Genomic DNA, 12,785 nt, shown 5'->3' on the forward strand with positions numbered 1-12,785 from the left:
CCATGCATGAGTACGCCTTCTTCCAGCATCGCGGCGCAACGTCCTTACACAGAGAGAGCACTTCTGATTGGCTCTCTGCCGCCGTCTCCTGATTCGTCCCTCCCTTTCCACAAACAAAATTTGCTCTGATTGGATCTCGTCTCCATCAATAATTTCGTCTCGTTTTTATTCGTTGACGAAAGTGTCAATCCAATTCGTCTTCGTTTTTGGCACCATGCGTTAGTTTTTATTTAGTTATCGTCTCGTTTTTATCAGCAAAAAAAGGTTGTTAACGAGAACTATGACGAAAATGATTCGTCAACAAAATTAACACTGCTTACAACACCATAAACTCAATGCAGATTTATGCCGAGCTGGAGGTGACATAATCAGATTTGTCACCTCAGACGTGTGGTTTTAAACTGAATAACATCCGTTCCAGTGTCGGATCGTTGGAGTTCAGAGTTCCTTTGTCTCATTTAGTTATCAGAGTCGGGGTCTCTTGGTAGATTTAGAGGATTATTCCACCACATGGGACCCACTTGTAGCCTCATTAACAGCCCACATGGCTTCAGACACATGGGGCCTGTGAAGTGCCAGCTCCTGCTGCTCAGGTCAGCAGTGATTACTTTGCATGTGGACGGTCTTCTTTCACAATTCCTTGGTTTATTTTGTAGGTTTTTAACTTCCTGGAATCTGTCCGCTCAGTATGTTCTCCTGGAAATGAACCAATCATATGGACCTTTATTAAAGCCTCAGCTGTGATCAGGATTATTATTATTATTATTGCTACTGTATCAGTGCTGATGCAATAACACAATTTCCCTACTGTTGGACACATAATGGTTTTCTTAATCATAATTAAATCTGGTTATTGGTTAAATACCCTCATGCGTTCACCTTCATCCTCTCATAGCTTGTGTGTGGTGTCGGCGGTTAAAAGACGCAGAGGCTGCAGAGGAAACGAGGAGGATGCACTAATCAGGCAGCGGTCTTATCTCAGCACATCACCTCTGAGTCAGACTGGACGGCGTCACACACTTTGAGCAGCATTTAGTACTCTGAGTGTGAATTTATTACCACAATGGATGAAGAGTTCTACTGTTCTTTAATTTGTTGTAGCACTTTGGTCAACCTGGTTGTTTTTAAAGTGTATCATAAATAAAGCTGCAGCTGCAGATGAAGAGGAGGAAGAGGACCAGAGGTAATGGGTCGTCAGTGGAGTCTAAGAACAGCTGAATTTGTAACTTTAGGATCTGAATAAAAGTATGAGGGTAGAAACTCTTCATCCATCACCCACATCGTCCACTCTGTGTCTGATTGGTTGGCTTGGGGCGTGACTGCAGTCTAATCGCTGTAGTTTTGCTGCTTTGTTTCCGTCTTTTGTCTGCAGGATTTTCTGTCTGAAAGAAAACAGAAAATGTTCGTTATTCCACAACTGGCAGCCGTTTGTTAGACTCTTTGTCTGTGCAGCGTTAGCAGTTGGCTTCAGCGATCTTTTATTTATCTTTTATTAAACCACCTGTGTCATGGCAGCATAGGGACAAATGTCCTGCACAAACATCACCCTCACGGCTACAAGCAGAGAGAACTCAGACATGTCTGTGTGCAGGAATCAGCTGCAGGTCAGAAAGATACTCTGAGTGTTGGTCATGTGACTGCTGCTCCATCATGGCTTCCTGGATGTTGCTGAGAAGAGCAGGATGTTTGGTTTTTACAGAATCTTGTTGGTACAAACTTCTTCCTTCATCCTTCTGTCTCCTTTTCTCTCCTCTCTTTGTAGCATCCTCTCCCTTCCACCTCTCCTCTCTATGCTTTCCTCTCCATGTTTCTTTGCCTCTCATTTCATCATCTTCTCATTGTTTCATGTCTTCTTTCATCCTCCTCTTCCCCTTTTAACTCTTCTGGTTTCATATGCTCTCCTCAACCTTCTCTCCTTCTTTCCCTCCCACTTGCCTCCATCATCCTCCTCTCCTCCTCTCAGTGTACAATTACAGACCACTCTGTGGAATTCACACACACTGACTCCACGCCTGAAGAGCTCTCCCCTCCCCCTCACTGAAATGAAGAGTGTGTGAATGAGGAGGAGGAGGAGAAGAAGGAGGAAGGTAGAGAAAAAAAATATAGATAGAGAGAGTGAGAGAGAAAATAGGAAGGACAAGATAACAAAGGAAGGAAGGAACTAATGAAGGAAAGGAGGCACACAGTAAAGGGCTGAGATGGAGGAGTGGTGGGTTAGAGCGGCAAGTGAGCAAAATGTGTGTGTGTGTGTGTGTGTGTGTGAGAGAGAGAGAGAGAGAGAGAGAGTGCTATGAGCCCTGTGATTGGCTGAGCCTGGCTAGATGCACCAACAGCCGAAAGAAGACGGGAACAGAGGAGAAGAGGGAGGCTGCAGATAGAGGAGAGAGAATACAAAGAGCGAGCGAGTGTGTGAGTGATTAAGAGAGTGTGTGTGTGTTATATGCTCGCTAATGTGTGCCAGTGTGTGTGTGACATCCAGAGGTGTGTGTGTGTGTGTGTGCAGTGAACAGAAAGCGAGGAGGAAACCTGATCTCACTCTCTATGTGGAATAGCGCTCATCTCCTGTCGTTATTAGCCGTTAGCTCCTAGCTTAGCCTGGCCCAGTTTGGCCCAGTTCGGACCCAGTGCAGCGGTGCTGGTGCTGGTGGTGGGGAATGGAGCGGTTCCTGGCCCTGCTGCGCCTGCTGAGCAGGAGGAGACGCGGGAGGAGGTACCGGGCGGATGATGATTACCAGGAAGGCTACGAAGACGTTTACTACTACACCAGCAAGTACAACACACACCTACTGAGTGAGTGAGTCCCATAGACAAACACTGGAGAGAGAGAGGAGCTTTGTTTTATTGTCTTGCAGGGAGAGTGAGCGAGAGATGATGATGCAGAGCTTATCACCAGATTATGACACATGAAGTAGCCCTGAGTGTGTGTGTGTTTTACTTATATTGTGGGGACATAAAGCTGTGTACATGCTCATGCTGTGGGGACTCGCCTTCCTTATGAGGACATAAAGACAGTCCCTGTTAGGTGAAGCAGCAAATTTTAGGTTAGGAGGTGTGTGTGTGTGTGTATGGTCTTGTATTATAGATGAAGGTTGTTAGCGAGGAACTGCTCAGTTACAGTACACCCACACACACATGCACGCACACAGGTATCCAGGTGACAGGAGGCCAGGTGGTTTGTGGGTAATAACAAGGGAGGAAGTCTTTACTCTGGAATGTGGAAAATGTGGGAAACACACACACACACACGCTAATTCCAGGTTTAACGCTGTGTGTTTTTACAGTGCACACACCAGCCTGATTGTTAGTTTACTCCTTCAGCTCTGTTGTGTCTTCACAGGTTGAGGCAGCAAGGGCTCATTGTTCACTACAACACAGTCAGGGCTACAAACAGAAAGAACTCAGGCATGTCTTTGTGCACAATAACACAGTAAAGGAGTTTAAAATCAGTGAATAAACCGTGTGTTCCTGTATGAAATCAGCTGCAGGTCAGACAGATACAGAGTGTTTGTCATGTGACACAGGTGAGTCCATCATGGCTTCCTGGTTGCTGCTGAGGAGGGCAGGGTTTTTACTGAATGCTGTTGGTGTGAGCCCCTTCTTTCTCATTTTCTTTATTTTGTGGAGAATGTTTGACTCGTTTTATGGAATATTTGGAGCTTGCGTCGGACTTGTGTGCCGCACGTCTGTACAGTTTCAGACTGAGATGATCAACGGTGTTATTTTAGGAGGATTTGGGGCTCAGGGCCTCGTCAGGTCAAAAATAATCTATCATGATTGTTTGGACTGATCAGGACTGAGCAGGAATCAGCATGTGAGGCGCAGCCTGTGTTGTTATCTGTGTTGTGTAAATTGGATTCTATTCTGGTCTGTAGTTTTTCTTCTGTTTGTTCTCTTTGACATGTTTGAAGAATCTCTGTTAGAGTTTTTGTCTTTCTTCGTAATTAAACAGCAGCGAGCTGACAGGAAGTGACAAAGCAGGCAGAGGTGTTTGAAACATGCTTCTTCTCACAGAGCTCCAGCTGGCACTTTTAGGTCCTGAAAAATCAGCGGCTAAACAACTCAGGGTGTGATGTTCATGCCTGCGTAAAAACTAAAAATAAATTAAATATTTCTGTTTCTGTCTGCGTCCAGAGAAACCTCACACGACTTTAAACTGTTTACGCTTAAGTGAGAGAACAAAAACATCTCTGTGGATCTGAGGAAGCTGCTCGTGTGATTTTACTGATCCTCCACAGTGTGTAAGTGTGTGTGTATGTTTAGTAAGTGACACTTTATTCTTATTTGTTTTTCTGCAGAGCTGCTGAGAGGCGTTTCTTGAAGCTAACACCGCGCTAGCTGTGTGTCTGTGTGTGTGTTTAGCACAGCGTGTGATTGTATATGAAAGCAATTTAAGGTCGGTTGACCAGCTAACCCGCAGACACACACACACACTCACTCCTCAGGTCTTGTTTAGTGTGATTTCACTGATGTATCTCGGCTCTGATTTGATCTGACTCGGCTCTGTTCACCTGCTTTGTCCCATCAAGTCTCACACACTGATCTGTAATGTTCATTTGAGTTTTTGCAGATTTAAAGAAGATTTAAAGTAGTGTTGTCTCTCTTTTCACCTTTGCTTTGTCGTACTGCGGCCTCTGAGGCCTCAGCTACTGTTTTTAATTTAAAGCTTTCCACAGAAAACACACATTTGAATTCATGTTTGTGTGCTGCTTCATAACATGATAAATAGCTATCCTTTAAATATTGTTTGTGTTCTGAACAAGCAGCAACCTTCGGGGCTCAGACTTGAAGCCCATGCGAGTCATTTCCCATAGACTCCCATCTTAAAATGGCCAACTTCACAGTAGAAATGAACATGTTTACAGCCTGGTACAAAAAAACATTCTGGTCTTAAATGATAGATTCTCTTCAAGTGTCAATTGTACGGGAGGGGTGAATTTTTTTTACAACTCACTGTGTTTAATTTATGATTTTGATTTAAAATTACTCATAATTATGGGCATTGCTGCTTTGTGACAGGCGGTTGCTGTTTCCTGCTTCCACGATCGCATGCCCCCCTGAGCTCCGCTCATGCTCCCCCTCTGTGTTCATATTTGGAGTTTTGGCGGACTGTGACGCTGCCAACATGGCGGCAGTCGGAGCGCCCTGGAGCCTCCCACCGAGCCTCCAAGCGGCTCTTCAGAAACAAACGGGTGACGCCACGGAAGTTCTGTCCATAGTTTTTACTGTCAGCGTCTGAATGGAGTGGGGTTGTCTTCATTTATAAATTGTTACTGTGTGCTGCACTGGTTGTTTAAAACATTACTCTCATTTCCTTCCTCAATCAAATATGAACGTCTATGAGGCTTGCCTTTTGAGTTTTGAGTTTGAGTTTTGGAGCCACCCTCGAGTGGCCGTTCAAGGAACTGCAGTTTATGACATTTACTTGTATGTAGGCTGTGTCAAAGTGGATTTATTAGTGATAATAATTAAAGCAGAGTAAAACCGGAAGGTTGGTGGTTCGATCCCAACTCCTCTCTAGTCACTGTTGTGTGTCCTTGGGCAAGGCCCTTTACCTAACAACACGTCTCACCCCCTGCACGACACACTGCTGTCCTACAGGAGCACATTCAGTGGTAGACTGAGACTACCGAGGAGCAGCACAGAACGCCACAGGAGGTCCTTCCTGCCAGTGGCCATCAGACTGTATAACTCCTCCCCTTTCTGTAGGGAGAAGCGCTAGATAATCATGTCAGGCATCACTGTCATTCCTATATTATGTTTACTTAGCACCTTACATCTCCATATTGTATCCATGTATCATATATTGTGCTCATACCACGTACTGTACTCTTTTTGGATTATAGTGACACTTATACTCTGTACTTAACTGCATTTAATGTAACTTAATACCTCTGGCACAAGAATTTCCTTCGGGATTAATAAAGTTTTATCTTATCTTATCTTATCTTATCTTATCTTATCTTATCTTATCTTATCTTATCTTATCTTACCTGCATAGCCTCCAGTGTACTCACTGGTGTATGGCGCTCTTTGCTGGGCTGCCTTAAGCAATTTCCCCATTGTGGGACTAATAAAGGTTTCTTAATTTAATATATGAAGTCATCAATCATCATGAAAGATCTGCACAGTTTAAACCTGTGTTGTCTGATTAAGCTCGTAGCTGGGTCATCTGTATGTACCTTTAGGCCCCGCCTCTGTATGTGATGTCACCCGCGCTGTGAGCAGAGCATCCTCTCTGCTGCCCGTTGCCTCCTCTCTGCCTCCTCGATGATCTAATTTTATGCTGAAACATTATGATGCATACATTTGCACATTAATGAGGTGACTGTTCAGACCAGCGCGGCTCACAGCAGCAGTCGTCTGTCAGGAGAAAGTTGTTGACATTCAAGAAATTGGCTAATCAACACTTTAAATAAGGAGTTGATTAGTATAACTGGTCCTGTGATCAACACGATGGAGACATTAGAGGAGGTTGAACTGCCTCGTTCATTTTTTTCTGAGTGAGGAAATATGCTAAAAGCAGGAACATCTTTGTTTTCATGTGTTCTTGGCTGCCGTTATCCATCCCTGCTTGCCGCCTACCTGTTTTCCACAAAGTGTTAGACTCCTCTGGACTTTGCCAGCTCTGCAGCCCACGTCCTGCGCTGTTTCCTGGGATTGGGTCGGCACTGGTCTGCAGGCGGCTGGATTATCTTCAGAGCCAATGAGCGCACACACACAGTGGCGGAAAGTGGAGCAGAAATCCACACAAGTTCAATTTAATTAATCTGCAGGCCTCTTGGGATCCGCAGCACTTTCCCCCTCATTATTCTGATGTGATGTTTAATTAGTTCTCTTAAATTAAAGAACAAACACTCTTTTTTTTCTCCTCTCATATTAAGAAACAGGAATTTAAATATATGCTCAGTTCTCAGTTTATTTGGTGCAGCCGGAAAAAACTAATGGAAGAAATCTGCGTGTTGATTCAACTCAGCAGAATGTTTTTATCAGACACTGAGCATATATTTAGTCTTATTTAGGATTAGGCAATATTTGATCCTTGTAAACATATTATGACAAATGCAGTAACATGTTATTATTATGAAGAGCAGCTAGTAGGGAGCGTCCATCCTCCATGATTGTTCTTCTTCTGAGGTCCCATGAGTCTTGGTGCGGTCTTGTATCTGTAGAATCACCATGGTGACCCTGGTACCACAGCCAGCGGCTGTTTGGTGTCGTGGTCTGGCTGAATGTCTTGTGTGTGCGTTCAGAGGATTGTGATGTTAAAAACTAGGCAACAGTGTCCTGATGCTTTAAAAAAGGTTTGAAAAGAGTGCAGGCAGCTTTATTTTGAAAGACTTCTTTACTTTAGAGTTAAACTAGCAGTTACACAGTGGCTGTTATCATTCATACATCACATACAAAAATGATATATTTTTGGATTACGATTGGACACTCTGCCCAGTTTTTGGAGGCATCACGTGATTCATCAGTCATCTTTAGTCTCTGTGAAGTTTTTGTTTATGAACTCAGCAGCACATCCACTGTGTGACTCGGTGTGCAGTTTGAATGAACTTTATTAAACTGTTGATGGACAGGGTGAGCTCAGCCCCTGGTTTCAGTGTGTTACATGTTACCGCAGGTTCGTCCCGTCTGTTCACACATGTGAACCCGTCAGTCTGACTGTTGGCGCTAATTAAAGGTTTTCACATCCATCCTCTGCTCTTCCCCTCTCTGGAGCAGTGTTATTAGCACCCTCCATGTGTGTGTGTGCTTACATGAGAAGATGTCACAGTAACTCAAACCCATGTGTTAAACTTTGGTCACACACACACAGTCAGTGCTACACTATGATTTAAAATGCCAGCAGCTATGTTGATAACTGTTAATGTGTGTGTGTGTGTGAGAGAGAGAGAAAGAGAGAGAGAGAGAGAACACTTTCATCTCTCAGAAACACTCTTTGTACGTTGCGGGGTCGCTCTCTCCCCTCAATTATTCATCAGCTTGTTTCCGTGGTAACGGTTGCAGCCGTGTGTGTGTGTGTGTGTGTGTGTGTGTGTGCGCGTGTGTGTGTGTGCGCGTGTGTGTGTGTGCGCGTGTGTGTGTGTGTGTGTGTGTGTGTGCGTGTGTGTGTGTGTGTGTGTGTGTGTGTGTGTGTGTGTGGATTTGACACTGACAGGATGGGCTTCTTCAGTTCATTATACTGTGTTATTAGCTCTGATGTGCACATGATGACGGAGCTCTGTGACTGTAACCAGAAAGCAGCAGCAGGAAAAGGGAGGAGGAGGAAGGAGAGGTGGAAGGAGAGGAGGAAGTCGTTTTGGGTTTAATGTAACAGAACTGTGTCTTCTTCTTTGGCTGGTTCTGAGCCCTCTTTCTGTATGGTTTGGACTAGCTCACCTGCTGGGTCAGATCACAGATCACTGTACAGGTACTAGTTGTTTCTGTTGTTCTGCTGTTATTAGTGCACTCACATTTTCCTTTTTAGAACTGTGTCAGTCTGAATTCATGCATCAGGCATTTAGCTGGAGTGTGCTGTGCTGCTGTTATGTCACCAGCAGGGGGCGAGACAGCCTCAGAGTACAGCTGAAGAGCGGTGTGACCAGCAGGGGGCAGCACAGATTTCACTCTTTCACACAAACACACAGAGAACAAAATCTCACTTATATAACAACACTTTACTCTGATGTGAGAGAGAGAGAGAGAGAGAGAGAGAGAGAGAGAGAGCCTGCTGACCTGCATTTTAGTGCAGTTATGGTAATATGACTGTTAATACCTTCACACACACGCTGACACTAATCCGCTCTAATCTGCTGCTGAAACACTGACCTACATGTCTGACCACTACCTGCTGCAGGCTATGCCCCCTCCATCATCAGCTAATAAGATCACAGATCCAACCAGCTGTTATCTAAGTAGTAAATAAAATCTGAGGCAGCATGTTGGTTTATATTAATCTCTTTAACAAAAAAACGTAAACAGATGTTTATGATAAGAACCTATTGATTATGGATAATATACCTTCAGTGTGCAAGTGAATTTCACAGTGATGGATAAAACAACAGTCAGACTTCCGTAAGATATTTGAAGATGTCACTATGAATTCTGGGTAAAAAAAAAACCTCAGTTACCCTCAGTGGTTGAGACCATGGTTAGTTTACAGGCGTGTTGTACTCCTTAGGCCTGACGTAAGTAAAGTTTAGACCGCTCAAACAGTGGTGATGGCACACAGTGATGATGTCATAATTTTCTCCTCTACCTTTAGCGGCTTTTATGCCCTTTTCTTCCCTCGTGTTGATGAAGATTCTCAGCCATCCAGGTCATCATATGTTGAGAAGATTGAGGCAAGGCGTCTGGACTTGTAGAGTTTTCTTGAAGACGTTTCGCTGCTCATTCGAGCAGCTTCATCAGTTCTGTTTGGTGGGAAAACATGGTTTATTCTTTTCTTCCCTCCTTTGTTCCATCTCCTTCTCTCCCTTTCCAGTGTTCCTTGTTTTTTCACTTCCTCCCTCTCCTATCCTTCCTTTTTCTGTTTTCTTGTATTTCTATCTCTCATTCTTTATTCTGTATTACTTCCTTATTTATTCCCCTTTCCTTCACCCTTCCTTCTTGATCATTTTTTTAACCTCGTCTCCCTCCTTTCATTCCTCTTTTTTATCTCTGTTTATCTCCACTTTGCTCCCTCCATCCAGCTGCACAAACACACATTACAAACCAGCATCCTCCATCCTTCCCCCTCCTCCCTCTGGCTCTCCATCACCCCCCACTCCCTCCCGCTCATCTTCATCCTCCCATCTGCGCAGGCTCTACCTCCCCCTCCTCCTCTGCCTGCTTTTATCGAGGAGCTTCACATCTGCAGCATTTCTCTCTCTCTCTCTCTCTCTCTCGTTCGCCGAGCCTCAGAAAGCGCCTCGATGATGATGATGGCTTGGGTTTGAGTAGCTTGCTCATCATTTGTTCAAGACGAGGAAAAAGAGAGGAGGAGGAAGAGGAGGTGGTGTAGTTTTCGGCAGCTGCATCTGCATGGCGCTGGGGGGGGAGGCGACGCTCGGCTCGGCTTCACCATGATCGCCGTGTCGTTTAAATGTCGCTGCCAGATCCTGCGCAGGGTGAACAAAGGTAGAGAGACATAGATGGACACTGGTAGAAAGAGAGAGAAAGACAGTGTGTGTGTGTGTGTGTGTGTGTGTGTGTGTGGCGGGTTAAGCATGTTGTTTGTGCAGCATACATATATGTGTGGTCGAGCATTGTTTGGTGTAAACTGCTGACATTGAAAAGAGAGAGAGAGCTGATTGTTATGACCTGTGTGTGTGTTGTAAATTATCTCCTCATGGATTCATTCATGCTTGCTGCATGATTGCTGCAGGTAGCTTTGGATAAGAGACCTTCCCTGTGAGTGTGAGCAGACAGAGAGAGAGCATCTTATTTTCATTAATGTAATATTCATGGTGTGTGTTTTCAGGGGAGAGTGAGGATGGAAGAGAGAGAGAGAGACAATGACTGGATCTGATTTGTAAAATTTCCTCTGAAGCTTCAGGTGTTTGCCTTGACGTTTGTCAGTCAGTGTTTTTGATGCTGTAACAACTTTATTTATAGTGTTATACTGAGACAAAATGTTGGAAGTGGAGGTTTTCCTGCTGTCGCCCCTCATGGTCAATAGTTGAAATGGAACACCTGTATCATCGGATAAACAGTCAATATGGATACCTCTGGTTAAATGTGTGTGTGTCTGTCCTTCACTATGCCTAACAAGTGCCTGATCTGCATCACTGTTTAGTGTATTACTCAGGACATGAGTAGTTGCAGCATTGAGTTTGAAGTTGTTGGATGGATGTAATGTATTCACATGACTTCAGCATCACCACCTCTATGCTCAGCACTCTCATCCTGCTCAGTGTGGGGATGTTTCTGTAGTCTCATTCAGCCACTGGTCAGTAAGTCATGAAAAGTATCACTAGTTTTATAAGAAATCGTGTCACCAAAAACCCATTGACTAATTTGGAACAAGAGGAAGAGCTAAAGTGCTAATGGATTTCTAGGTTTTTGGGCTGTAAGTTCACAGCAGCAGCTGAAAATATTGATAATTTCTCTCAATAGTTTTACTTGATCCATAAAATGCCAATAAACAGTCACAAAATGTCAAGGAAAACACATTTACAGCAGCAGCTCATCAGCTGTGTGTTACTTCAGGGACTGCATCATACAAAGGACAAATAGGTCCAAAGCTGCTGCTTTAATTATTTACTTTACTTAAAGGTCACAGATGTAGTATTTTTATGCAATCTATAAATATAATAATTAAAACTGGAACATCTCAATGTCACTCAAACCGTTAGTAAAAGATTAAATATACACGTGAACACACATTTCAGCTTGTGGCCGTGGAACCACAGCTGTCAGCTCCAATAAATGGAAGTAAAGCGTATTTCCTGTTTTAAAAAAATCCTTTTTCAAAAACTATTTTTAGAAATCATAAAATTAAGAGAATAGTGTTTTACAAAGACAAAATATTTTATTTACATTCAAAAAGATGGATCAGAAAACAACTGATTAAAGCGATGCAATTTCCCCATTGTGGGACTAATAAAGGTTTCTTAAATCTTAAAGATATTATTGTTACATTAGCCGCTGTTCCATCACATGCCTGTAGGTGGCACCCTGTAATATTCACTGCTGTTGTCCAGCTGCCTGTAGGTCACATATGTTTGGCCCGCGAGTGGGTTTTATTTTGCCCGCGTGATGATATTAATGTATTATTAGATCCAGCCAGCTGCCCGCAGATATTATGTACGCACCAAAACTACATTTCCCACAATGCAACGGTGACGTACCAAGCGTGAGGCAAAGGTTTAAATCACTGCCAGTTCAAGGCATTTCTGAGCGACATAGAGGCGGAGCATGGTGATTTGCCCTATCACACTAAGGTGCGGTGGTTAAGCCAGGGAGAGGTGCTGCACAGATGTTTCGAGCTTCGTGAGGAGATTTGTCTGTTCTTGGACAGCAAAGGAAAAGACACAACACAACTCAGAGACGAAGGGTTTTTGTGTGAAATGACTTTTCTGTGTGACATTACGAGCCATCTGAATGCAATGAACCTGCAGCTGCAGGGTCGGGGTCGTGTCATCTCTGATATGTACAGTACTGTCAAGGCGTTTCAAACCAAACTGACTCTATGGGAGGCACAAATGCGGAAAGAAAACTTGAGCCACTTTCCTAGCTGTCAGACCATGAAAGATCAGCTCTCTACCAGTGTGTTTCCGAGCGCAGAGTTTGCTGATAAAATTAGTGTACTCGCCGCTGAATTCCGACACCGATTTGCGGACTTTGAAGCACAAAAAAGCAGGTTTGCACTGCTCAGTAATCCATTTGCAATTGACGTAGAAAGCTCACCGCCAACCCTCCAAATGGAGTTGATCGAACTACAATGCAATGATGCGCTGAAGGCAAAATACGCAGCAGTGGGCGCTGCTGAGTTTGTGCGTTTCCTCCCCGACACTATGCCCCAGCTGCGCACCCAGGCTGCTCAAACATTGTCTATGTTTGGCAGCACATACCTGTGTGAACAACTTTTTTCTTTAATGAAGCTGAACAAAACATCACACAGAAGTCGACTTACTGCTGAACACCTTCACTCAGTTCTGAGGATTTCCTCAGCTCAGTGCCTGACCCCGAACATTGATGAGCTTGTACAAAAGATGAGACACCACCAAGTATCATCAGCCTCAAAAAAGTGAACATTACTGTGCAATAACATATTAAGAGTTTTACTCTGTTCAAATTTAAAAGTTAAATAATATTTGTTTTCA

The 12,785-nt window shown here is 43.9% G+C and overlaps 1 protein-coding gene across 6 annotated transcripts in view; it reads left to right on the forward strand.

Moving 5' to 3' along the window:
* grip1 (glutamate receptor interacting protein 1) overlaps positions 1–12,785 on the forward strand; it is a 42,475-nt gene that overhangs the window by 11,657 nt on the left and 18,033 nt on the right. For 2 of the 6 annotated variants that reach the window (XM_028399886.1, XM_028399888.1), the window contains exon 1: positions 2,518–2,790. The exons of 2 other annotated variants lie outside the window; for them this stretch is intronic. In XM_028399886.1, the coding sequence (XP_028255687.1) occupies positions 2,655–2,790 (136 nt within the window). In that variant the 5' untranslated portion in view covers positions 2,518–2,654. Of the gene's footprint in view, positions 1–2,517; positions 2,791–12,785 lie in introns of those variants that run through there. 2 more of the 6 variants (XM_028399887.1, XM_028399889.1) reach the window with 1 other exon arrangement.

Source organism: Parambassis ranga, chromosome 2, assembly GCF_900634625.1.
Source record: "Parambassis ranga chromosome 2, fParRan2.1, whole genome shotgun sequence".
Taxonomy (NCBI): domain Eukaryota; kingdom Metazoa; phylum Chordata; class Actinopteri; family Ambassidae; genus Parambassis; species Parambassis ranga.